The sequence below is a fragment of the Podarcis gaigeae genome, assembly GCF_964106915.1.
Source record: "Podarcis gaigeae genome assembly, chromosome: 2".
NCBI lineage: Eukaryota > Metazoa > Chordata > Lepidosauria > Squamata > Lacertidae > Podarcis > Podarcis gaigeae.
This window is the reverse complement of record NC_139679.1, coordinates 76,640,419-76,668,112: the sequence shown is the minus strand read 5'-3', so window position 1 is coordinate 76,668,112 and position 27,694 is coordinate 76,640,419. Positions and strand designations below refer to the sequence as shown.

The following is a 27,694-nucleotide window of genomic DNA, read 5'->3' as shown; positions in this document are numbered from 1 at the left end:
GTTACCTTAACAGTCCATGACCTCACCAGGAAGCTAGCCTGGCTATTCCAGGAATTTGAATCCTTGATTCATTTTTAACACTTGCTGGATCCAGGGATTAGAAGGGTCTCGGCATACAGCCTGCTCCATCACAACTCATAACACAAAGTGAGTAATAGTTGCTTAGTGACTTGAGAAACACTTCCTTCTGCAAGATCTAGGCTCATGCTGATAATCCCTTGGCTTTCATTATTGTAGTCACATCCACTACCATATATTTAAAATTGATATTTTATTGAATTTTTTTCAACTACAAAGCAATAAAGTGGTGCAAAAAGGGAGGAAAGAACAAAGAACACACAACTGTGTAAAGGAGGGGGAAAACTATATGAATATATACAAAAATACTCTAACCCATACATTCTTTTATATATTTGATATTGTTATCCTAATACTAATGTAAATATATATTTAAAGCACATACGTTCCTCAACAGAATCCCAGGAATATAGTTTGTTATAGCTTCTGGGAATTGTGAGGAAAATTACATTCACAGAATTCTTTGGGAGAAGCCATGACTGTATAAATGTGGGTGTTGTTCTGTGTGTGCAGTTATCTAGTTGGATACAAGCCTGCATTCCTAACATAAAACCCAACGCATATACGTAAGTCTCTGTATTTGTTTCACTGGATCATGTGTAGAAAGCAGACTTGAGCTTTCTTTGGGAGAAGCCATGACTGTATAAATGTGCTTTAAATATATTGTGTAGCTATGTCTGTTTCAGTGAGAGGGTGTAAATCATAGCAGGTTATATCAAACTCAATTACTGTGCACATGAAACACAGCACAACTCCTTTCCATCTTCTCCCCTTGCTTGTCCCCCAAATCTATTCTGGGTTCCCCCCCAAACGCTTCAGAGCAGGTTAGAGGCTGGTGTAGGGGGCCCATGGGGTAGAAGAAGGAGGGGAAGTCCTGTTACACTTGTGAGTGTTGTTCTGTGTGTGCAGTTATCTAGTTGGAAACAAGCCAACATTCCTAACATAAAACCAGAAGTGTATATAAGCCTCTGTAGTTTGTTTCACTGGATCATGTGTAGCAAGCAGACAGTGCAGATTTTGCCTCTGTATCCTAGTGCTTCAGCTGATGGAAAACAGCGGGAAAACCTGGAAGCTCAAGTTTTGAACATCTCCTTGAAGTTTGGATTTGTTACACCTCTCACTTCCATGGTGGTCACCAAACCTGATGCTCAAGAGGTGGCAAACAAGCCAACAGAGGCAGGTAAATCAGAACAAATTGCTCCCATCTCAAACTGAAGTGATACATGCATTTATCTTTTTTTTTCCAAATTCTTTTTATTGAATTCTTGAAAAATTACAAAATTACATCAAAAAGCAAAAAACTCACAAACAGTTACGAAATAGAAAAACAAGAAAGAAAAGAAAAGAAAGAAAAAAGAAGGGAAACAAAAAAAGAAAATCGGAATAACACATATCAACATAAAACAGACAAACTTACAAACATTTGACCTCCTTCCATCTCGGTTTAGGTTAGGTAATCTTGTAATCTTTCTGCAGTTGTGTTGTATTAACTCTATACATCGCAGGTATTAAATTCCGTCCACTGTGATTTTAGTAATTCCCAAATTAACTTCGATATAACTAAAAAAATTATTTCAATCGTTCTTTAGCCTTACATTTTTTTGATGCCTAATCCTTTGTGTCATTCTCGCTAGCTCTATATACTCAAATAGTCTCATTTGCCATTCTCTGACGGTGGGGGTGTTAGAAGATTTCCAGTTTTGCGCTAATAAAATCCTGGCCGCCACCGTTGCGTATTGAAAGAATGTTTGGTCCTCATTTCTGATCTCCTCTCCAATCATACCTAAGAGGAAAGCTTCCGGTTTTTTGGGGAAAGTGTATTTCATTTATCTTTTGGATCTCCTTCAAGTTCAGTGCTAGAAGAATGAGTTGAGAGCTCTGACTATGCGAGCCTGTTGGGAGAGTGATAAAACAGTCAGATAGAAGGATAACTATTGAGACAAGGATAGTGATAAATGTAGCTTATAATTATGTGAAGAAAGGTGACGTCACTGATGTGATAGCACTGGTATCTTACTGGTGCTGAATATACCTTTCATAGAATCATAGAACTGTAGAGTTTGAAGGGATGCCAGAAAACACAACTAAAGAATCCCTGGCAGATGGCCATCTAACCTATGTTTAAAAACTTCCAGTGAAGGAAAGTCAACCACTTTCCAAGGGAGTCCATTCCACTTCTGTCAGAAGTTCTTGCTGGTGTTTATTTGGAAGCTCCTTTATTGTCATTTGAATCCATTGGTTCATTGGTTTCTGGAGCTGCAGAAAACAAGCTTGCTCCATCTTCCACGTGACAGCCCTTCAGATAGTTGAAAATGGCTGTCAAATCATCTCTTAGTCTTCTCTTATCCCATTTTAACACCCAATACCCTAAATCATTTCTCATAAGGTTTGGTGGCCAGACCCTTGATCATCTTGGTTACCCTCCTCTGCACATGTTCCAGCTTGCCAATAGCCTTCTTAAACTGTGATGCCCAGAATTGGACACAGGACTCCAGGTGTGGTCTGACCAAGGCAGAATAGAGTAGGACTATTACTTCCCCTTGAGGACACGAGTGGTGCTGTAGGTTAAACCACAAAGCCTAGGACTTGCCAGTCAGAAGGTCGGCGGTTCGAATCCCTACAACGGGGTGAGCTCCTGTTGCTCAGTCCCTGCTCCTGCCAACCTAGCAGATCAAAAAGCACGTCAAAGTGCAAGTAGATAAATAGGTACCGCTCCGGTGGGAAGGTAAAGGGCTTTTCTGTGTGCTGCTCTGGTTCGCCAGAAGCGGCTTAGTCATGCTGGCCATATGACCTGGAAGCTGTACACCGGCTCCCTCGGCCAGTAAAACAAGATGAGTGCCGCAACCCCAGAGTTGGTCACAACTGGACCTAATCGTCAGGGGTCCCTTTACCTTTATTACTTCCCTTGTTCCGACAATAGAAAATAGTGTGAAATGCTTAGAATGATATAATAGGCAAACTCTTTGGCATTATTCCTGATCTGGTTTGTGGTTTTCAGCAATAGAATTTGGTGAGTGATTGTTAAGTCATACTGAGACCCATTAAAATCCAATAACTTCAGTAATAAGTAACTTAAGTCTATTGATTTCTATGAATCTAGAATGAGTATGAGGAACGTTGGTGACATATCTTTTCTGGTTTCCACTGAGCAATTTAGGTACGCCAAAACTGTGAAATCGTACTATTGTTGTGAAATAGTTTTCTCAAAAAGGTCAATCGAGAAAGGTGACAGATTAGCACACATTACTTCCCAATAGCACCAAAAGGCTATGGCATAATTCGAGGGGGCAAACACAGTAATAAAATTTGAGATGGAGCTTACAGTCCATTGAAGCTGTCTTTGTTTCTTTGACCAGATAATGAGAATGTAAACACTGCTGCAGATCGAATATTTGGTATGTAATCTGATTCAACAATTAAATACCAGTAACTTATTCCTAAGAATTTATATACTGTGAGAAAAATGATCTAACCTTGAGACTCTCTCATAGGCATGACAAAATCTTCTAGAATCGTAGGAGGTAGCGATCCTCTTGACAACTCTGGGAGTTACGGTATGAAATCTTCATGAATTTACTGCTACAGCTCCACAGTCTGTTTTCTGGAGTGTTAAGAATTGAGGCACTTATCTCTCTCCTGTACAGAAGTTGCAGAGTCACTAAAAATCCTCCAACAGCAGTGCTGAAGTCATATGGGGTTAGAGTGGCTCTGTTTCTCTCTGGAGAGGCAGAGCCATAAGCAGGGTTTCTCTTCGTGAGCCATTTGGACACAGCCATGTGAAGCAGGAAACAGAATGTGTGCAGGTGGAAAAAGGAGGGGGGGACTAGAAGGATTATATTTATGTCAGGGATAGTATGGACAGAAATTGTATTAGGGTACAATATGCTTTGCTTCTGTACTTATACATACTGAAACACTTCCTTCTTTTTCAGCAATACCATCTAGGCGTTACTATGACCGTCCCCAAACCGATTTTTTTATTACTGCTGCGCAAGGTAATGCTCCATCACATTCTTGTATGGTTTAGGCCAGGCATGTCCAAAGTCCGATTCAGGGGCCTAATCCATCCCACCAGTCGATTTAATCTTGCTCCCATGGCAGTACATCCTAAAGCCTAAAAAAAAGCTCAAGAATCCTTTAAAAATCTCAACAATTGTGGTCGGCCCTCACTCATGTTCACTTCATCAAATCTGGCCCTCTTTGAAAAAAGTTTGGACCCCCCTGCTTTAGGCTTATCTTGCACTCTGTGTTCCTTCTTCTGCAGCCGTTGTAAAACAGTTGGTCCCTGGGAGCCAATGGTGGCATATTATAATGGACATAAAAATCACAGCTTTCTGTTTCCACAGATGGTTGGGCCCGCCTCCTACTTTTAAGTACAGCACTTGCATGTATGAGCCTCTCTGTGCCTGTGCTGTGGGTCTAGCCACAAGTATGCAGACAGGACAACATTAGTGTTCTTGTAATTTGGTGATTGCAAAGAATTGGCCCTTTCCTCTCAAATCAATGGAGTATACACTCTTAGCACACTCAATGCACAATATTTAAGAATTAAAGATTATTTGTTTTTTTGTTTTCTTGGAGGAGTGCTACACTCACCATTTCCCTCTCCCTGCTCCCCACAGGTGGGTATGCGAGGCAGAGGAAAACTACCACTAATTTGATAACCCCTTTTCTCTTTCTTAATCTCATGGTGGTGAGTTTGATTCCTGCATTGCAGAGAGTTGGACTAGATGACCCTTGGGGTTCCTTCCAGCTCTATGATTCTATGATTAATCAGTTTTGTGAGACTCTGGTTTTTCTGTAATTTTCTTAGTCGCAACTTGAGGCAGACATAGCCTTGGGAAGGATTGCAAGTGGGGAGGGTCTTTATATGAGGTCCTGAGGTCCTTGCTCCCAACTAGAGCTTCCAGGTTTTTGTTTTCCCTTCATGGGTAAGGGACTGTGAATAGCTGCTTTATAACTGGCTTAGCATTGCTTCCAGGTGATAAGTTATTGAGCATTCATCCTCATTTGTTTGCAGAATGTTTTCAGGGAGGTTATATAATGGCTCTGGTTTATTGAAGATTTATTCTGATTTGTTTGCAGGGAGGTTGTACTGTGCTGCATCAAACATTTGTTATCTCACAATTTCCAGTGCTTTTTCCTGCCACATTCTTTACTGCAAAAAGTCTCTCTCTGTGTACAAGAGCATCAAATATGCTTTAGTTGTGCAACCGGAGTTTGTCAGTGTGAAATTGCATGACACCCACAAAATGTTAAGTTCAGGGTTCTTGGGAAAGAAGGAATGCTCATTTTTTTACATTGAGAATAAATATGCATGAAGCTGTCAGTGTTCACTTTCTGAGTATTTTTGCCTAGCAGATTTTGCCCTGTTTCAGGGACATCAAGTGGCATTTCTCCTAGATGAATCTTTCAGCCAAATGTAGTTGGCAATTGATATACAGTATTTAAAAGCCACTTGGCAGTGTTGTTTGCTGCATAGTGATTGTGATTTAAAAAGTATATTAGGGGGGAAAAAATAGGGGTAGCAATACCCCTATACCTTAAATGGGACATGTTAAATAAAAAATAAGAATCCTGCTAAATAAAAAATACGAATCCTGTTAAATAAAAAATAAGGGGGAGGGGAACAGAACCCCAGTCCATATGACCAGCGATGAGACATGATGGCAATCATAGTCCAAAATCTCTGGAGGGCACCAGGTTATGGAAGGTTGATCTAGTACCTATGCAGTATAACAGCAGAAAATTAACAATTTATATTTTCTTGGGTTATTTAGATTATGCGGATTATTCATACAGATTGCTGGGGAGTCACCCTGGTGAGTAATTCACACTTTATTCTCTATTAATATATTTTCCCCTCCATGAGGTGTTTCTGATATGGATACATGTATTTGGAATCCCATTGGTAAGGTGGAGGGGAGCAACATTCAAGACTAAGTGGGGAAATGTTTGGTGAGGAACAGGTTAAGCAGCACCCAGGCCACTCCTCAGAACAAATTCAATCCCCCAACATCCCAAGTGGGACATGAAAGGACTTCTGCCTGGAACCCTGGAGAACATCTGCAGTCAGTGTAGACAGTCCTGAGACAGATAGATCAATGGTCTGACTCAGTATAAAGCAGCTCCTCTCTTCCTAAATTCGCAGCCTTCTGAGGTTGCTGTTCTTTTTTATATAAAAAAAAAAACCCACAGACAACCTTTTCAGGTTTGTTAAGTGTGTGTGTGTAATATGTAGCATGTGTGATTTGGGAGTTGAGAAAACTCAAGGTGTCACCTTCCTTAGTGCTTGTCCTGCCTCTATCGCTTAATTTTAAGTCCACTCTATGAGGGCTTTGTCATATATGAGCAGGATGACTTTGGGCCACCAGCCACCATTTGGAATCAATATGGAAGACCCAAATATAGCTTTGACATGACTTCACTGAAGGTTTGGCAAGGCAGGTCCAAACTCACAAATTGCACTATTAAAAATGACAATATTTTTTGGTTTCTACTAGGCAACGTTCAGTCTCTCCCAGACACTGTTAATGAGTATCCAAGTTTCATTCTTCAACTGGCTCATGAAAAAAATCCCATTTGTTTAAATATCAATGGACAGTTGCAAACACCCATAACCCTGCTAACTGATACAGACAAAGGTAAGGCTTCTAATGTAAGCTGCTGTCAACTTCCCAACTTTCATGTCAAGCATTTTGGTTGTTTCCAGAAATCTGTGTGAGTGCATTTTATTTGACAATGAAATATATTAAAACCGCTGACCTGGAAAATCTCAACACTATTGGTCTTGTGGAGCTAGACCTTACACTGAAAAATATTGTGACATGGTTTTCTGTTGCTAATATCATGCATTGGTCAGAATACGTGGTTTTATATGTCTCATTCCAGTTGTTCAAAGTGTTCCACATATTTATTGTAGAAATCCTTCCTGCAACATTGAATCACATGTCTCACTTTTTAATATTGTTATTTATTGTTATTATTTCATGGTCCAAAGGCTAATATAGTACTTAATCAGTACTATTTGTTTTAAAGGTTGAGGGTCCAATTTCAGAGTTTACTTCTTTTATACCTGCCTGTATCTTCTCTCTATCTGTCATCACATGTCTTACTTTGGTAAGTTATGTACATTTGTCAATACTAACCAACAAATACAAGCTAGTTGCGTCATCTGGTTCTAGCTGTAGCTCTTGCAGTTCTGGCCAATTGTGTGATTTCAGGAGGCATTCAAAAAAGGTGAAAACAAGTGGTGGCAACACATGGAATTTGTTGCTCTTGAGCTTATATCACAGTTTTATTTATATTAAATTGTTGCTTAGTAAACAGCAATATGTTTCTTGTATATGATCCTCATATTTATTTTGACTATTATATTTCCAGGGATCCAAGTGACTGGTAAGCTTGGAGAAAACAGAAAATTTGTGGAGTTCAATGTAATCTATCAGACACCCAATGTGCAAATCAACATGTCAATGGGAGAAATTATACTGAATGATCAGGGCAATGTGAGCTCTTTCCCATGGACAAAGGCTGCATCTTTAACAACTAGAGGGTAAAATTTAATATTTTCAGTTTCTTTTCAGTGTTGGTTGGTCTGACTTTAAGGCTATACTTAATGCTACTTTTATATTCTTGAACTCCTAAACTTACATAATTTTTCAAAGCACAAGCCTTTGTTGTTCATGCATCCAAATAACAGCTTTCATGTGAAATTCAGTGGAATCCCTCATTTGGGGACTTTAAAAAATATTGGTTTTCTCTTTGAACAAAGCATTTTAATTTCCTACGAATTGAGGTAGATGCTTCATAATATAAGTTAGCTTAGACTGGCGATTAGCAGTTAATTGGCCAGAAAATAATGAAATTGACTCAGTAGCTCAAGCTGAAATGTTTCAGTGAATTGTGCCCACTGAGCTTTGTTCTGATTTATTTTGTGGCTTGGATGTCACAGCAGCTTTTGATACAATTGGCAGTGGTGCTGTTTTGGACAGCCTTACTGGAGGGGGTGTTGGGGGCATAGAGTCACAGTGACACCGATCATGAGATTATATCTTGCCCCCATACTTTTTAACACCAATGCGAAACAACTGAAGCTAATCTTAGGAAGACAGTGGAACCCTGAATTGGTGTCTGGAGAGTGTCCTAATCAAAATCAAATGATTTCAATTTCAGGAGCTGATTTTACCTTTAAATGTAAAGCCCTAAATAGTTTAGAGTCAAGTTATTTGCAGGAACCCTACAAACCTGCTAAAGCATGATGGTAGCCACCTGAGACAGAATCTTTTCAGTAGTGGCCCCACATCAATGGAATTTCCTCCTCAAAGATCTTTGTAAGACACCTTTTTTGGTGTCTTGTAAGACATATTTTTTTTTAGTTTTCTAAGCTTTCCCTAATGATGACTTTGTCTTTCAATGTTTAAGCCTCTCACTCTAATACAGGCTTATATTGCTTTTTCCTTGGTGTTCATTTTCTATTCTGATTGTAATATTTTTTACCTGTTGCTGGTAACTATTGTGTCATAAGAGGAGTGTAAATATTTAAAAAAAATAAGGAGTGCAACAAGAACCAAATGCAGAAATACCTATTAAATTATGCCACCTTGAAATTGGGATTGAAGATCAAGAGGTAATTCAGGGAATATTGAATTGTTACAATACATATAGTGCCACAACTCTACAAACATTTGGTATTCTATAGTAATAATGTATATATTTCTATATATTAATATTTATTCATTTATTTCAACATCTATATATTTAGAAATAACAGCATCACTTCCTTCCTAGGTTGAGCTTTCTTATTGAAAAGGAAAGGAGTCTTTCACTATCAGGACCAGACGGTATCACAATACAAGTTTACTATATGAAGAACCCTCTTAATTTCCTTGGCTTGCACTTCAAGAATAGTGAACTTTTTTCTAACAACATTGCTGGACTTTTTGGTATGTATTCAGATTTTGCAATGAAGTAGCAATCCTCATGCTATTTACCAGTAAGCTTGGTTTTGATGTAGCACTATAACTTAATATTGTATATCCTTGGAACAACTCTGAAAGGAAATGAGCATGAATGTCTCTACGTTTCAGATGAAGTGGGGATGAGAAGGGGAGCCCTAGTTTAGTGGCTTTCCTAAGTCACCTAGTCAGTTCATGACACCTTAAGTTATGTTTAACTGGCAACTGTTTAGTTCACAGCTCAATCTCTCCATCACTACACCAATACTTGTGAGAATTGGGGTGGTGGTGCTGACATGATTGTCAGGAGAGCCACCAAAGATCTTCCTCAGTTTCCAGGCCCAACCTGATGTTCTTACGTCTATCTTTGGAGAGGGAACCCATGTCAGCCTCTTGGCCATGGCTGCCTCTACCCTCAGAAAAGTGGACAAGTGTTGAATAAATGTCTAGAGAAAACTCGGAGAAACACTGAGCTTGTTGTTTTATGAGTAAAACTACCTTCTCATGTTTAATTATTGATTATTATTCATAGTAGGCGCAAGTGTACTGCAGTCTATCCATTTTGTTTGCTATAGGCCTGTCAAAGGCCATAGTGAGCTGCCCCCCCCCAAAAAAAATACTTCCATCAAGATAAATACTAGACTAGACAGTAGTCAAATGTATCCTAAAATCAAGCAGGAATTAGCCTTTATTGGAAGGGGGGTGAGACGTGTATTGCAGCTGCTCCAGCATAGCTTTGAGAACTGCAGTTATTTTCCTGTGTTTTTCTTTGTGTTCCCCAGGTCAGTTTTACTCTAATAAACGTCTTCAAAGACACAGCAATAGAAAGAAGATGTTGACTGTACGAGGACAATCGTATAGTTTCACAAGGTAAAAGCCACAGAAAAACACTTGTTGTAGACTATATAAATGTATATGTGTGTGTGTATGAGAAACTTGTTAAGATATCCGTACTTTTCTTCTTTTCTCTAGCTAAAAATGCCCAGGTACCCTGAGCTTCTCTTTCACCACATACCTTACACTGCTCTGCGATTTGGGAGGGGGTGGTATTTTACATGAAGAATGTTGAAAGTGATAATAAAATATAGAAAATTGGAAGTGTTGTTCTGCAAATGCAGCTCAAAACAGTGTTATGAATTTTCATATCAGCAAAGTATTTGTGGCCCTTTAGGAACCTCAAGGAACAACCCACACTTTTTCTATGCACATAAAAATATATATTTTATGCTTGAAATGCAACTTTCCCCCAACTCAAAAATTTTGAGTCATCCCCATGCCTTTCAGGTCTTCAGCACATTCATTAACCTCTCCCTTGTTACTAGCTTTCCTCGGCCAGTTCCCCCAGTCTTTGCCAACAAAAAAAAGTTACCCTTTGTGAAGGAGCGGGGGGTTAACATCAATGGGGAGGGCTTCTTGAGTCCTTGGACCCAATGTCATGTCAACCCTTACCCTTCCTGCTACTGTCAAGAAAGATTTGGCCTGGTTTTATCCCATCACCATTGTGCAGTCTTGTTGTTTTGCTGCTCTCATGGGTCACACAATGCGCCTGCCTTGGCAAATGAATTTTGCTATACAGTTCTCCAACCAACCAATGTTTACAAAAATACATATATTAGGGGGAAATGTGCATACAAATGTTAGTGAAAATGACATACGGAATGCATTATATTAGAGGAAATTGCTTTCAAAAATGCGTTCATTAGTAAAAAAAACACATCCCAAAATGTGTTTATTAGGAGAAATTTGCATTGAATGTTGATGAATCTTCATGAGGATTTTTCTTTTTTGTGAATTGCTGCATAAATGTGGAAAGCTGAATTTAAGATGGGAAAAATTTAAGATCCTTTCATCCCATTTGCAAAGGAAAGGGGTTTGCTAGCAAAAATCAGGGGAATGGCTATAAATGCAGTCATGTTAAAACAAAAATCTTTTGCAGGGGGATAACTGAGAAGCCCATGTGACTTTCAAGGGGGCTTTTACTTTCAATGGGCACTTATTGTTCTTTTCTCTTTCATTTTAAAGGCAAAACAAGAAAGATTACAGGACTGAACAGGGAGCCAATGTCAATTTTACCTGCTGGTCACTGGATATAACTCCTTGAAGAACAGCATTTAAAGCAGTAAAAATGTCCATCTTTTGTATTAAGTGTAACTATTACATTTCATTTCAGTGATAACTATTAAAATTGTAAATGTTTAATGCAGAATTTTAAATGTGGAGTCATTAAATCTAATCATCTAATTGGACAAATTTCAGGGCAGGCTTTTGTTTTGTTTTTTGCTAATTTGGCAACACAGACAAGGTTCAAAAAATTATCATTTATGGTTACTAAAAGGGAGGGAACCAGTTTGACAAAGACACTGTGTGGGGTGGGGTTGTACACGATCTATAATACAGTTACTAAAAATATTCTGAAATCTACTGCTGTTGAGGCTCTTGTTTTCACCTTTATTTCACACAAAAAACACCATCTCCTAAGGAAGAAAGTGCTGTAGAAAGTCCCCTTCACTTAATGTGCTATTATATCATGTATTAAATACAGTTATGGTGGTACAGAGATTCTAGATGGATTTTGGAACAAACAAATCACAGTGTAAACACCTGTCATGTATATATGATTAATGCTATTTTTAAACAACATTTCAAGAATCCTTAGGTTTCCAGCAGGAGGGTCACCTGCTACCACTGGGGGAAATGGGCTTTTTCACTAGCATGGGCCATGCTATCCTGATGATGCCATGTCCTATCAACTCCCATACCACCAGTGTAACATGAGAAGGGGACTAGAGACAGTCCCAGGAAATCCTGTATTCCTATTCCATTATGAGGGGTTAAACATTGCTCCATTAACTCAAATACACTCACTGTCCAATTTGTGATTAGGGTGCCTAGCTCACTTCAATAACAGTATTGCAACATTCCTCTCAGAAATGCCCCAACAGTCTTTCTAAGTTCCAGTTTCATGTACCCTGTATTTAAAGAGGATAAAAAACAGTTGACTTAAACTTCATTTTTACCATACCATTTCACCCCAAAGGGCCTTCAAATTCACATTACCAGTATTGTCCACTCATTTCCAAAAGTATAGACTTAGAAATATGGAAATCTGTTTTTTAGATTAGGTCATAATAATATTCATCCATCTAGTTCTGTAATGGCTACTCCAGCTAGCAATGTCTTTCCAGGGTCTCTGGAAGAAGGTCTGATCCATTTAGTTGCAGGTATCAGAGATTGGACTTGGGACATTCTACAAAGCAGGCACTCTGCCACCAAGCTACAGTCATTCATGAGTGCCAAAGGAGCCATTAAATCAACATTTAAGAAAGACTTTGCCCTAACCCATTGGAACAGCTTCAAAGCATTAGGCTTGCAAAACTACATATACAAAAGAGCCGTCCTCATCCAAGACTGTACTCACATAGAGTTCCAAACAATCCCCACACAGCTCCTCTTCCGAAGCACACTTCTGATCAATGGTATTTCTGAAAAGCTATTGTAGCACCCTGCTTGTGGTTAACGCTTAGCTGGAATGAAATATTCAACGCAGCAATAGAGAAATTAAAATAATAATTTATTTGTCAGACAAATAAATGATAGGCACAGTGGTATATGGTTACCAAGGCTCTGCCCCCTCCAGCCCTGATGGCCAGCACTTATATTTCCTCAACCCAGCCCCCTTGCTCCTCCTTTGGCTGCCTCTGTCCAATCAGCCTGGTTGAAATTCCTATGGGCTGTTTGCTAGAACCAATCATAAAAGATACACCCATTTCCTATTACCTTTTATGGGAGATAAAGAGCTATATTTCCTTCTATCCATAAATGGCAGACAAGTAGCCATATATCTTACATTTGCCTTGACAAGGCACCTTAATTACCAGATCACCTTTTGCCCCTGTTGCCCCTGCATTCCAAAACAAATGGCTAAAACAAATGGCTCGTGGTATTAAATTCTATCTAAACAGAGATCTTGGGTTCACATTCTCGCACACTATCAATGAAATAAGAATCTAACATTTCTTACTTTGTAAATCCTTCACCTAATTACATTAAGCCAACAAATTTCATACATAACATAGATAGCTTTTTAGAAGAAAAGGCCTTTGCAAAGTAAAAAGGAACTCAGTAAAAAAACAGCTTTAAAAGAAGCCTCTTCAGGTTACACCCCCCTTTCCCAGCCAGCTGCTTTTCCCATTAGCTCTTCCCCAAAATTTATTGCCTTAAACCTTAGGAAAATATGGCTAGAGTCTGATGGGAGGCACATGGTATTATTTTCTGTTAAACAATAAATCTTACTATTTACCAACTCTTAATTAGTGTTTTTGCAGCTTGATTGTATTCTGTAATATGTAGGGTCAGTGTAACATTTGCTTCCAGCCTGTAATTTCCTTTTACGACTTTGAGAAACTTGTCTCCTGCTACTGCTATAAATCGGGGGGGGGGGGGGCTTGTTCAGAAGATAAACAACTGCCAAAGTACTTAGCCAGCTGGTTTCTGCCTGGCATGAAACATTTGCAAATATATCTTTGAGCTCATTTTAAAATACAGGCCTTGATCAGATGCCTCACTATACATGAAGACCTTTGTGCTTCTCTTAAAGGAACATTGAGGAGGTCAAATGTCTGTTTAGCTAAAGCCAATAGATAATCCAAATGTAGTACATTTGCAAGATGTTTGCCTGCCAAATGTGTATGCTGTTCTGGTCATTTCACCTCAAAGCAGTTGGAAAAGGTTCAGAAAAGGGCAACCAAAAAGATTGTGGGGATGGAGTGAGTCCCCTATGGAGAAAGTTTGCAACATTTGGGACTTACTTGATTATAGAAAGGGTAAGAGGTGACATGGCAGACCTTTATATAATTATGCATGGCCTGGAGAAAGTGGCTAGAGAAGTTTTTCTCCCTCATAACACTAAACCTTGTGGGTATCCAATGAAGCAGAACGTTTAAAGCTTCAGGACAGATACTTTTAAAAGTACTTCTTCATGCAGCTCAAAATCATGTGGAACTCACTCCCACAAGAGGCAGTGATGGCCATAAACTTGGATGGACACAGGCAGCTTTCCGGGTCATGTGGCCAGCATGACTAAACTGCTTCTGGTGCAACGGAACACCGAGACAGAAGCCAGAACGCACAGAAATGCAGTTTACTTTTCCGCCACAGCAGTAACTGTTTATCTACTTGCACTGGCGTGCTTTCAAACTGCTAGGTTGGCAGCAGCAGAGACATCGCAAGGTGGGCGCAGTGTGCCCCGGGTGCCACCTCTGAGGGGGATGACAAAATGCTGTGCGGCAGTCAACAGTTGTGAGAGTCCGCCCAGCGGCTCTCCCTCAGGTGTATGGCGGCCAGCAGGCTCCTCGCCACAAGGCACACAATGTCCCCCCTCCCCAAAAAAAGGTTGGTTCTGTAAAAGCTCAACAACTTTACCCCCCCCCCCCAATGAAATAAAGTCAACCCATTGTTGCAGGCAAATAATAATAATAATTCAATGTGTGGGGGTGTGTGACAATAAATTTTCCACACTGGGTACCACCTGACCTTGCTCTGCTACTCGGCAGGATCTGGGACCGAGCAACGGGAGCTCACCCTGTCGCAGGGATTTGAACCACCAACCTTCTGATCAGCAAGCCCAAGAGGCTCAGTGGTTTAGACCACAGCGCCACTCAAGCCTCCCAGGAAGGATAAAGCAATAAATGGCTACTAGCCAAAATGGTTATGTTTCCCCTCCTGGCTTTTCTTTTTCTTCTCTCTAGCAATCTTGTGTTCTTTATCACACAAACATAAACTTCTTCCCCATTGTCCATAGACCTTTTAAAAGCTGTCCATAGAAATCAAGGGACAAATCTAAAATTTCTCTTCATTTGTGACTTGGCAACAAATTCCCCCCACCCCCCAAAAAACACCCCACAATGGCAGCAAAGAGAGGGACCTCTGCTCTTCCTAGGTTCCACTGGTTTATTTAAAGAACAAAACTGGGGGGCAATGTGGGGGGAGTTTCTGAAAAGCAGAACCTATTTGAATGCAAGTCAGTGGAGTATGAGACCTTCTGATACTAGTGAGGGTGGGAAATCTAAGCTAGTCTCAGCCGCCCCTCTGACCTGTCATATTCAGAGTGGTTGCAGAGCTGCTGTAAGTCTCTCTCTCTCTCTCTCTCTCTCTCTCTCTCTCTCTCTCTCTCCTCCTTCCCAAGTTGTAATAAACGTAAACCAGTGAACCACATTACCGTATTCATGAATGTCACAATCCAATGCCGACATGTAACATGGAGGTAACAGCACTAGAATACAGGGTTGTTATAAACTACTCTCTCAGCCTGACCCCTCAACCTACAGTATTCAGCAAGAACTACACTGCAAGGCTGTCATAAGCCACTCCAACCTGCAATGAGACCAGAGCTCCTTTCCAACCTGAAGTCTGCAGTATGCAGATGATATGCCCAGAAAATATAGCAACCTTGCTGTGAAGGTATGTGACAGTTAGCTGTGAAGATATGTGACAGTTTTTAAATGTTTTTGATGTTCTTATTTAGGCATTTACTGAATTCCATTTATGAATTGCTTCCTATGAAACACCGCAAAGTGATTAAGAATAATAACATCCAAAATTAAAACAATTTCATATATTAAACCATCCAAATTCCATGCAGTTACTGGGATAAAAATCCCCAGTTGAAAAAGTTATTGGGAAAATTGTTGGGGGGGGGGGGAGGTCTTCAATAGGCACTGAAAAGACGATGGAGATGTTTAGATGTCCTTAATGTTTAACAATATTTTATTTTAACTGCATCAGAACAGACATGAGTCTGAGCGATCTGGGCAGAGTATGGCAGTATTCCTGCATTTGAGGAATTTCTCGCTCTTTTTTCGTGAAGAAACTAGAATGCCAGGATCGGATTGTTTTTCTCTCTCCACTCCAAGACCTGAAGGCAGGGGCATATCGTGGGGGGCTGTCAGGGCAATCGCCCCAAGCACATGTTTTGGGGGCGCTGCTCACACCGCCCTCACTGAGTCTCTCCTGCGCCACCTTGCAAGGATCACAAAGTGGCTCAGGGAGGCCGGAGTGACGACGCCATGCGCACTTCAATCCCAGCTCCTCAAGGGTAAGGCTAGGTTCAAAGGGCATCTAGAAATGCCTTCAGCAATTGCCACCAGCTGCATAGAGAGCAGACCGCTAACCATACTTTTATCCAAACATCCTGCAGGGACCCCAGATGATACCTAACACAAGAGAGGGAAACACATGGGACACCCAATGAAAACACTGGTGAACTCACAGTGAGCTGGCTAATGTGACAGACAGGGGCACCCAGGACACAGCCACGTGGCCCTCAGCTCCCTGTGGTAAGATGGCTGCCTACAGAAGGGAACTTCTAGGTGAGATCTCAGGGTAGCTGTTGAAAATGTGTCAAACAGCCTTGTCCAGTGGGCCTGTGGCAAAGAGGGCATCATGTATGCAGCCCAAGTCATCAACCAGTGAGCCCCACTGTCCTCTCCACAGCCCACTCTGCAGCTAGGTTCAACTACCTCCCTCAGTCTGGGAGCAAACAAGAATACCAAAGGTACAGGCACTTGCCTCCCCTTTGGCTTTTCTTCATTTTCCCTGCTTCATTTTTGAAGATGAGGAGGCTGTGGGGTTGAGCTGGAAAGACAGCCCAATTTTGAGACGTGTGGGCACAGCCCAAAAATCTGCACTGAAAAGACACCTCAAGATCCTACACTTAAGAAGAAGAAGAAGAGTTTGGATTTGATATCCCACCTTTCACTCCCTTTAAGGAGTCTCAAAGCGGCTAACATTCTCCTCTCCCTTCCTCCCCCCCAACAAACACTCTGTGAGGTGAGTGGGGCTGAGAGACTTCAAAGAAGTGTGACTAGCCCAAGGTCACCCAGCAGCTGCATGTGGAGGAGCTCTTAACCACTACACCACACTGGCACACTTAAATTTTGTCTCAACACCAGCTCAAATTTTTGGCTTTGTCAGCTTCAGGACATGAACCTCTGACCTTGCGATGCTGGAGACCCAGCAATCCTTGACAAAGCCGTATATAAATATTTGCGGCTTTGGTTACCTATTAACTTGTTGCAAAATGGATTATAAGGCTGCTCATCCTTCCTGCTTTCTTATTCATTCTTTGACCATGGGGAACCAGCTCCTGTTTTGTACTCTGTTGGCACTGATTCCTGCACTTGGAACATCCGATTTTTTAATCTCTAATATCAGAAACATCAAGGTAAGAATACAAAGAAGCAGCGATTGAAATCATAGGATTGATACAAACAATCCCGTGTTGGCATTGAAATGCCATCGAAAGGCTTCGGGGCAGGGCTCTGCAAGTGTAAATGTATTTCTTCCAGTGCATGAATATCCGTAGGACAAAAACAGAGTGATGTATGGATTATTTCTCGTATCAAAGTAGACTCCTAGATATCCTAGATATTATCTCTTGTACTCAAAGGATCCCTAGATGCCAGGTGTGTCCATTGGCATTATAAGCATCTAGGACTGAAATGCTATACAGTGTTGGGTTAAGTACTTAATTCGTTCCGGAGGTCCGTTCTTAACCTGAAACTGTTCTTAACCTGAAGCACCACTTGAGCTAATGGGGCCTCCTGCTGCTGCCGTGCTGCTGGAGCACGATTTCTGTTCTCATCCTGAAGCAAAGTTCTTAACCCGAGGTAATATTTCTGGGTTAGCGGAGTCTGTAACCTGAAGCGTATGTAACCTGATGCGTATGTAACCCGAGGTACCACTGTACACACTTCTGTGCGAGTAAGGCCCATTGAATTCCATGGGACTTACCTCTGAGAAGATAGGGTTGCACTGTAGGTTACAATTCAGATAATGGGTAAGTCAGATCAGTAGAGGCCCCGCTGCTAGTCTTGTAATGCCCATGTTCCATCTTGAGTGGTGAAAGGTTGGGAGACACTGCAGACCTGTTCCCAGTAAGGTTAGACGATACTGAGCTAAATGGACCAATGGTCTGCCTTAGTATAAGACAGCTTCCTATTTTCCCCATCTCTTCTGCACCTAGTCTCCAGAATGATCAGAACGAACCCTCAGAATAAAGTGGACAAATGCTTGGAGTCAGTGATGGGCTTGATGAGGGCTAATAAACTGAAATGCGCCTATTAGTGTGAGCATTTCCAAATGAATATGGTAATAATGAAACCTATTATTTCGGTTTTTTCTTTGCAGAAAAGAAATGTTGCAAATTCTGTAAGTACTCGTCTTATTTATAAACTTAGGTTGTTCTTGGCGTATAGGGGAGGATAGCCTGAGGGGAGATAACGTGCTCTGCCTGGTTTTTAGTGTTTAATTTCCCAATCTCAGCACTGAAATCAGGACACAAAATATCTCTGCCTTTCCACAGACCATTTGGTTGTGACCCCACCACCACCACCACCTTCAGTATCTGGTGTGAAGATAATATGTTTAATATGATGTCCCCTTTTCTTGTATTTTGTACTGCTTGTCAATAATGATATGTCCTAGGATGCAAGTCTGAAAATCAATAAAAGGTTTTTTTAAAATAAAAATATCCATCTGCACACTCCCTAGAAATCCTCTGTAAAGAGCAAGCAAAGGGTTTCCACAGCGCTTAGATCAGAGAGAAGCCCTCTGCTTGATCTTTACCACCACCCCATTGAGAGTGGGGGAGATGCTGCCTTTTACTCTTCAAGATCAAGCAGTGGGATTTTGTCTCCTGATCTCAGTGCTAAGCAGCACAGCACTCTTTTTGGAGACAAACCCTCTGCTTGCCCTTTGCAGCATTTTTCAGCCATCTCCACCCCAGTAGGGAGGGCAGAAAATGCTGGTTGTTTGTATGTGCATGTATGTTTGTGTGCAAAGTATATGTATAAGTGTGTGTTGTGAGAGAGTGGAGTGCTCTATGCCTGCATGCCTCTTAAGTTTGTGTGTTGTATGTGTGCTGAGTGTCTGTGGTCTGCATGTATGTGGCATGTGTCGTGCATGTATGTGGAGATACTCCCACTGCTGGCATTGCGGCCCTTGAACAAAGAAAGTTAGTTAACCCCTTAGTTATAGGTACATCCCATTAATGACAAAACCTTTTATTATTACATTGGTTCTGTTTTAAATATTAATGCTCTTAGCCCTGCTAATTATTTCAAGATATGGAATTTGCAGTGCAAGATAGGAAAGTTTCATGGTCAGTGGTCAAGGATGATGACAGCTGTAGTCCAACAGTATCTAGAGATTGGGAATCAATGCCTTCAGTCAATTTGGGTTTCCCTGAATTATAGAAAGAATGCATGTTTTTGAAATGTAATGCTGCAATCAAACTTTGTTCAGCATATTTGCCTAAGTTGCTTAATAAATCAAGGACAGGGGAAAGGGTATGTAGAAATAAGGGGTTAAATAAACAAGCAGGAATAACAAACAAAAAATCAGCACTAAGTTCCTTTTTCTTTTGGGGATAGGTTGGGGGTTTGCTGCATGTTCAGGACCCAAAGTACACATGTGTATTATGCCTATTGAGCAACTGGGAAGTGATGAAAGGTTAATAACAACCCCCTTTCTTATCAAAATCTGAGCCACTACAATGGTTTTGAAGTAACAAAAATAAAAATAAAATGGAGTGGAGTGGAGTGGAGTGGGGGGAATCAAATGAAGGATCTGCTATACTAGGAGAGTTTTTCTCCTTAGATAGAATAAGCACTCAAGAGCAAGGTTAAGTTTGTCACTTGACTCCTGGTAGTCTCTACAATTCCTCTCTGAAGTAATAGTTAGCAATATTGACAATCAAGAAATACCTCTCCTCCTCAGAGATACTTCACACTGTAATGTTTCTGGGTGGGTCCAATAACAGGCACCAATAATGACTCACTCACTGGATCATCAACTTGTTGTGGTGAGTGGGATTGCCCATTCCTACGACCCTTGTGAGTGAAGCTGTCAAGAGTCTTGTACTCCCAGCAGGGTCACCCAAGGCAGTAAGGTCAAAGGGAAAGAGCTAGACAAAGAATGATCCAAGAAGTCCTCAATGGCAGAACAGGCGAAAGATAGCAAGTGGTATGTTACAATGGCTGTGAAGGTGGATAAAGGCTGCAGCAGATAAGAATCTACCAGTCATTGTGACACTGCGATGACTGTGTGTTGGTCAACTGATCTACACACTTAAAACAAATTCACGCACAGGTGTCTTCCAGAAACCCATCCTAAACCCCAATCCAAATGTCCCATGGTGATCAGCAAATGCTAATGAGCGCAGGACCATGAAATCTGGAAGCCCCTAGTCATGAACCAGCACATGGTCAGTGGATACAGATTCAGTTGTTCTGATTCAAGGAATGAGGCAATTGAATACCTCAGCAGGATCCACTCTGTTCACCCTGAGAAGGGGGAGGGGCTAGACTGGCTTGAGAAGACAGGTGAACTAATGCCAGTGTACTGGAAGAAGCAAAGATCACCAGTGTTGAAGCAAGGATTCTTCAGCATCAACTTTGTTGGACTGGTCATGTTGTTTGGTTGCCTGATTATCAACTTCCAAAGCAACTACTCTATTCCAAACATAAAAATGGAAAGCGTAATGCTAGTGGTCAACAAAGGAGGTTTAAAGACTCCCTGAGATCTAGGGGTATAGGGTGGTATACAAATTTAATAAATAAAAATAAAAATATAACAGTAGCACTTTGCCAATATAGTAGTGAGGATAATGGTATTCCATTTTTGTATCAAAAATATCAAGAAAATGAGTGGTAATTCTATCTACTGCTTCATTTCTGTTCCACGTTGAGGGATTAAAATGGTGTACTGAAATAAATATTTGATTTATACATATCTTGCTCATTCAAATTCTGATTGGTTATTGTTTCACTATTGCATCAAACAAATGGTGGTGATTTTTAGTTTCTCTGTCTCTCCAGATCACTGATGGAATAGATATTTACAGCCTGAAAATTGAGTGCTTCGTTACCTCCCGATTTTCCCACAATGCCATCACTAGTCGAGCTGTCAATCGTGCCAATGTGTCCAAGGAAGCCTTATTTGATGTGGAGCTTCCAAAGACGGCTTTCATCACCAACTTCACCATGTGAGTACAACTTACTTTCTAAACAACTGTCTTGAGGAATTGAGCACAATACAACTCAATCTTCGGAGACTTAAAATACTTGGTGTTTCATTATTTTCTTTGCTTTCCATCTGATTTCTTTAGTTAAAGGGTAATGGTTAGTTTACAAATAGGCTCCGTGGCCCTGAAAATATATCTGTGATGTTTCTCCCCTCACAATGACTGGTCAAGGCACGTTGCAACTTGGATTTCACATGTGATAGGAAAATTGGTGCAGTAAATGTGTTGAGTGAATGTCTGCAGTTGCTCAGCTGGTGGGTTAAATTTTCCTCCTCTGCACTTTTCTTTCAACTTGTCCAATACTTGACCCAACACTGTTTTAACAACGAGCCCTCTATGTGGAATGAGTTTTCCTCATGACTGCATATTTGGTAAAAACTACAGTTTCCTCATACAATACTTAGCCTAACGTTTACCAACCTGGTGACAATGATCCAATATGATGGAAGTTGTAGTCAAAAAAACCTCTGAAGGGCACCAGCTTAGGGAAGGCAGCTCTACCTCAAGCTTCCTGTGAACAAAGCCACTTATGCGCAATAACAGAACAATGCATTTTATTGTTTCAGCTGCAAAGCTCTGCCACTGTGCTGTCTTGTACTGTTCAGGAGAGCTGTGCCAGTGCCAGTGTTAGGAGGGTGGATCTGTGGGTTTGTCCCATCACACCAGCTGCTACTGCTCAGCTACATTGGCACATGAGTTCATCAAAAGTCTTCTTTGGGGTAATAGCCGTCCCTTTCTTCTCAGAGGAACCCAGGAAGCTTCTTTCCATCTAGCCCAGTGTTGTCTACTAACTGGTAGGAGCTTTCTAGGGTTTCAGACAGGACTTTTTCTCAGTGCCAGGGATTGAGCCTAGGGTTTAAGCATGGAAAGCAAGTACTCTGAGCTCAGACCCTTCCTCTTTGACTGCAAAACAATTGATATTCCAGTACATGGTATTTAATACACCTAACCCAGGGGTGTTGGGTGTATTAACAGCATTGTTGTTGGTCTCAGCCTCCAATCAGACTTCAACAACATGGCCAAAGGTCAGGGATGATGACACCTGGCATCCAACAACATTGAAAAGTCACCACACTGGATGCCCCTGGCTTAAGACAGTTGAAAACATTCATCGTTTAAACAAATGTGCAATGTACCCAGAAAAAGACGAAGTCCTGTAAACTGTAATGTGGAGGGAAGCAATGTGATTTAGATGATAAGTCACGAAGAAGGCCAATGAAATTATTTTCAGATATCTGCAAAGAAGTTCAGATATTTACCTGCTGTTTCTTCTCTAGGACTATTGATGGTGTCACCTACCCTGGAACAATAAAGGAAAAAGAGGCTGCCCAGCAACAGTATCAAAAGGCAGTTTCAAGAGGACAGACTGCAGGTCTTGTAAAGTGAGAGTGAGACCCTTCCATATCCTGATAGTTTATTTACGCTCATAGAATCATAGTATTAGAGAGTGGGGAGGGACCCTGAGGGTCATCTATGTGGTTTTTGTGTTTATATTTTTCATTCTTATTTTGTGAACCTCCTTGAGATCTATGTCCACAGCATTCTCCTAATCCACCAAGCTTGTAACTCGACTCAAAAAAAGGAATTGGATTTGTCTGGCACAAGTTGTTTTTGAGAAACCCATGCTGGGCTTTAGCGATCACTGCATCCTTTTCTAAGTGATCACAGACTCACTGTTTAATTATCTGTTCTTCGACCTTTCCTGATATTAATGTCAAACTGACTGATTTATAGTTACCTGGGTCTTCTCCCCTCCCCCCGCAACTTTCTGAAGATAGGTACAACATTTGTCCATCTCCAGTCTGCAGGGACCTCACCTGTGCTCCAAGAATTATCCAAGAAGATTATAGACAGAGCCTCTGTGTTAACACCCACAAGCTCCTTCAGTGAAGCTCATCAGGCCCTGGAGATTTGGATTTTTTAAAAAAAGTTTACAGATCTAAGGGTTTCAATGGGATTGTTACTTTTGTAACATTAATGCTGTTAATCTTGTAACAAACTTCTTTTTAACCTGTGAAGGGCTTCTGGAAGAAAGACTGAAAAATTCAGTGTTTCAGTCAACGTTGCAGCAGCCAGCAAAGTCACTTTTCAGCTGCAATATGAGGAGCTATTGAAGAGAACCTTTGGAAAATATGAGTTGTTTCTAAAAGTAAACCCGAAGCAGCTTGTCAATAAATTTGAGGTAATGTACCTATTATATCAAATGGAACTGTTGTAAAGGTTTGCCAAAATTGTATTAAATGAGTGACGAAAGCTCAAAGAACTGGATGCATCTTGTTAAAGAAGATAGGTGATTGGTTCTGAGTTACTTCTCTTTGCTGCAAGGGTGTTTGGAGTTAAGATGCTTAACTCCATCCGAACTGTAGTATCTGTGACTTTGTCAATTACAGCATTATTCAAATTAACATTTCAGATTGAGGCAAACATATTTGAGCCCCAGGGCATCAGCTTTCTGGACGCAGAAGGATCTTTCATCACCAATGACTTGTTACCAGTCATACATAAGTCTTTCTCAGGGAAAAAGGTATGTTTTACAATGATACATAAGGACAGTTCCACAGCACTAAAAATGTTCACTAAACTTGAGACAGCAATAATTAATTGGGAGGTCTGGGCTAGATGTTTATTTATGGCTTTGCCTTGTACTTTCAGAGTATTTAATCTTCAAGGTACTTACTCTCTTGCAATGTTATTGTTCATGTTTTCAATAGTAACGCCAGGTGAAGAACAAAAAACCTTTCATAACTGTTTGTTAAAATTTCACATGGATGGATCCTTGTGCTTTCAGGGTCATGTTTCTTTCAAGCCTACCATGGATCAACAGCGAACTTGTGTAGATTGTCAAACAACACTGCTGAGTGGAGATTTTGTCATAAAATACGATGTGAACAGAGAAACCCCAGGCAATTTACAGGTAAAGAGAACTGATGTGAACTGATGTGCCAGTGGATGTGATTGCAATGTCATCCAACACTTGTTTTTGTTTTTGTTTTGCAGATGGTCAACGGGTACTTTGTACATTTCTTTGCACCACAAAATGTTTCACATTTGCCCAAGAATGTTGTTTTCATTATAGATATCAGTGGCTCAATGTCCGGACGAAAACTAGATCAGGTAACCAAGTACTCTAAAATCAACTTGAAATGTAACCAACACTTAAGTTAATGGAGAGAGGGTGTCTCATAATCATTTATTCCAAGCAGTTTAGACAGAATGCCTGCAGAGTTTAGTGGATGCTTTTGTTGAGTATATGCTTAAGTCATTTAGAGCCTGCTGCAGGATTATTTACGGTTTTGTGATTAGGGCAATTAGAGAAATTGCAAGTAGACAACTCACCTTATTTGAGAAACCATTGTTTTCTGGAGAAACCGTAGAAAAGGTATTCTATTACTAATTTATAAACTATTACTGTCCCCTTTTAACTGTCCCCTATAGACACTGTGAAATAGCAGTGGGATAACATTATGAAAGATGAACAGTCTTTGGACAAAACCTCCTTTCCATTCAACTTTGGCAAGGAATTGGGAGATATTCTTTAAAAATTACATAGATTTTATTTAATGCCCAGAAGACTGCTGTTGATGCACCCTAATTGTCAGGAGGTCCTACACATGAGTAGGAGCCCGGCAGAGACACATGCTCGACTGGCATGTTCTTTCCTTCCTGGTTGGTCTTTCGGGAGATTCAAAAGTTTTATCCAGCCTGAACATCACAGCGACTAATACCAAGAGGCATCCGCACACTTCAGGATCAGCAGAGTATAGGCAGTCAGTGTTCAGACTCAGTAGCGCAGCAATTTGGCTAATCTACGTTTATTTACATATATACACTCAGAGCATCGTAACTCAGCTCCTTCCTCTTCAGCATCAGACAGCAAAGAGAAAGAACAGAGGACAAAAATCCTACATCATGGAAACACAGTAATAAAAACATCCTGTCGCTGTCACTTCCCACAATGTGGAATGAAAACCTACACCGTCATGTGATATAAACAATCCCATGACTACAACACAGTGAATGAATCCTAACATCCCTCACTAATAAGTTGGAGAGGGTGTCAATTAACTGGTACCTATTATCATTTGGGGAGGGAGACTACCCCTTAATACAGCAATTTTGGTTCTTCATCTTTGTGGAAATTGGCAAAATTACTTTAACACTTTGTCCACATTAATAATGACCTGATATGATTGCTTATGCAAGCAGCGAGTACTATTATAGTAAGACACTGGAAGAACCTAGAAGGAGTAAATGTTATAAATTGGTATAGAAAGGTATGGCAGACTGCACTATTAGAAAAAATTGACAAATAGATTGAGACTTCCACGGGGACAAATTTAAAAAGACAATTTTACTGCAACTTGAGTTGACTTTATAGATTTTATGAGCACAGCCACAATTGGTAATTTTATGGCAGCAGTTTTTCATATTGTATAACCTCCCCTTCCTTTGGTGAACTGGAGGAAAGGGAAAGATTTCTTTTATAAAACCTCTTTATCATAACATCACTTATACTACTGGTGCTCTAGCTGTATTACTATTTTGAATTAAGGTTTAATCATTTCTATTACTTCCATTAATCTCAAAGTATTATTTATTTTAAGATTTTGCACTATATTTTGGGTTGATTTTTTTCATTTTATGTGAATCATGATTACTATATATTAGTTGTAGTTTGATTAGTTTGTTGCATTCTTCTTCTTCTTCTTTGTATGTTTGTTATACTGGTGTAACACCAAATCAGTTATTGAGCATGCTACTCTTATGGAAATTCCAATCTTGGTGTTTTATAACTCTTATTGTGGAAAAATATTTGTTGTTCTTATTGTTAAAGATGTGATAAGCATTTTTTTATTTTTAAAAAAATCACTGATTGTCCAGTAGAGGTGGAAAGAAGGGAGTTCCCCACTGCAACTCTCCCTTGCCCATGAAACAGTTGATTGATGATATCCTCCTATTCTACAAGAGCTCAATGCTCACAGAAGATGCCCAGCAGTTTCCCATCAAGGACTCTATATAAGAGTCCAGGGTATCCAGAGCTCCTACAGAACCCTTGAGAGATCCGAGGGTCATGCCTTGCAAGCTGTTGTCTCTGCAAGCACTGAGCTCCAAATGAAGTCTTATATGTTTTCTGGACCTGGAGTTCCATAAACGCCACCTCTCCAAAAGGGTTAACTGATCTTAGCTTGTTATGCAGCCTTTGGGGGCTGGGGAAACATGAGAGACTCCTCTTCTGATTTAGAGGAGGGAGGCAAGCCTGAGTCCTCCAGTTGAGGGAGTCCCATTCTATATCTGTATACAGGTTCAAAAGTGCCAGGTGGGAAGAGGGAATAATAGTTTGTTTAGTTACCAAAGAGATCTCAGCAATCAGCTTACTCCAAAATTCAGCCACCTTTGAACAATCCCTTCATATGTGCTTATATGTACCAACTACATGACAGTCCCTCCAACACAGTGAAGATGTATCAGGATAGAGAAAACAGAGCAGTCACAGAGTAGGGTACCTGTCATGTACTAACTTTTGAGAGAGCTCTCACGTTTGAGCTGAATATTATTATTATTATTATTATTATTATTATTATTATTATTATTATTATAAATATTATTTATTTATTTATTTATTTATTTATTTATACCCCCGCCCATCTGGCTGGGCCTCCCCAGCCACTCTGGGCGGCTTCCATAAAAACCAAAAATACATTAAAATATCACACGTTAAAAACTTCCCTGAACAGGGCTGCCTTAAGATGTCTTCTAAATGTCAGGTAGTTGTTTATCGCTTTGACATCTGCTGGAAGGGCGTTCCACAGGGCGGGCGCCACTACCGAGAAGGCCCTCTGCCTGGTTCCCTGTAGCTTTGCTTCTCGCAATGAGGGAACCGCCAGAAGGCCCTCGGCGCTGGACCTCAGCGTCCGGGCAGAATGATGGGGGTGGAGACGCTCCTTCAGGTATACTGGACTGAGACCGTTTAGGGCTTTAAAGGTCAGCACCAACACTTTGAATTGTGCTCGGAAACATACTGGGAGCCAATGTAGGTCTTTCAAGACCGGTGTTTTATGGTCTCGGCGCCGCTCCCAGTCACCAGTCTAGCTGCCGCATTCTGGATTAGTTGTAGTTTCCGAGTCACCTTCAAAGGTAGCCCCACGTAGAGTGCATTGCAGTAGTCCAAGCGGGAGATAACCAGAGCATGCACCACTCTGGCGAGACAGTCCGCAGGCAGATAGGGTCTCAGCCTACGTACCAGATGGAGCTGGTGCACAGCTGCCCTGGACACAGATTTGACCTGTGCCTCCATGGACAGCTGTGAGTCCAAAATGACTCCCAGGCTGCACACCTGGTCCTTCAGGGGCACAGTTACCCCATTCAGGACCAGGGAATCCACACCTGCCCGCCTCCTGTCCCCCAGAAACAGTACTTCTGTCTTGTCAGGATTCAACCTCAATCTGTTAGCCGCCATCCATCCTCCAACTGCCTCCAGACACTCACACAGGACCTTCACTGCCCTCACTGGTTCTGATTTAAAAGAGAGGTAGAGCTGGGTATCATCCGCATACTGATGAACACCCAGCCCAAACCT

General features: G+C 40.8%; 2 protein-coding genes across 3 annotated transcripts in view; both read left to right on the top strand.

Annotated features, from left to right (window-relative positions):
* The window catches only part of LOC310839575 (inter-alpha-trypsin inhibitor heavy chain H3-like), a 62,670-nt gene that overhangs the window by 11,505 nt on the left and 23,471 nt on the right, over window positions 1-27,694 (top strand). Inside the window, exons 13-23 of the mRNA XM_083728206.1 lie at window positions 1,113-1,258; window positions 3,435-3,473; window positions 3,570-3,637; window positions 17,044-17,256; window positions 18,222-18,242; window positions 20,912-21,078; window positions 22,395-22,499; window positions 23,137-23,299; window positions 23,531-23,641; window positions 23,906-24,031; window positions 24,115-24,231. Of these exons, the coding sequence (XP_083584332.1) occupies window positions 1,113-1,258; window positions 3,435-3,473; window positions 3,570-3,637; window positions 17,044-17,256; window positions 18,222-18,242; window positions 20,912-21,078; window positions 22,395-22,499; window positions 23,137-23,299; window positions 23,531-23,641; window positions 23,906-24,031; window positions 24,115-24,231 (1,276 nt within the window). The remainder of the gene's footprint in view (window positions 1-1,112; window positions 1,259-3,434; window positions 3,474-3,569; window positions 3,638-17,043; window positions 17,257-18,221; window positions 18,243-20,911; window positions 21,079-22,394; window positions 22,500-23,136; window positions 23,300-23,530; window positions 23,642-23,905; window positions 24,032-24,114; window positions 24,232-27,694) is intronic.
* Window positions 3,914-11,456, top strand: LOC310838920 (inter-alpha-trypsin inhibitor heavy chain H4-like). 2 transcript variants are annotated; one of them, XM_083726877.1, is made up of 7 exons: window positions 3,914-4,105; window positions 4,309-5,900; window positions 6,582-6,722; window positions 7,462-7,633; window positions 8,869-9,023; window positions 9,818-9,905; window positions 11,058-11,456. In XM_083726877.1, the coding sequence occupies exons 2-7, from the start codon at window positions 5,735-5,737 to the stop codon at window positions 11,134-11,136; spliced, it is 801 nt and encodes a 266-aa protein (XP_083583003.1). In that variant the 5' UTR covers window positions 3,914-4,105; window positions 4,309-5,734; the 3' UTR covers window positions 11,137-11,456. The 2 variants fall into 2 exon arrangements, with proteins under 2 accessions (XP_083583003.1, XP_083583002.1); XM_083726876.1 differs by lacking the exon at window positions 3,914-4,105 and having other exon boundaries at window positions 4,123-5,900.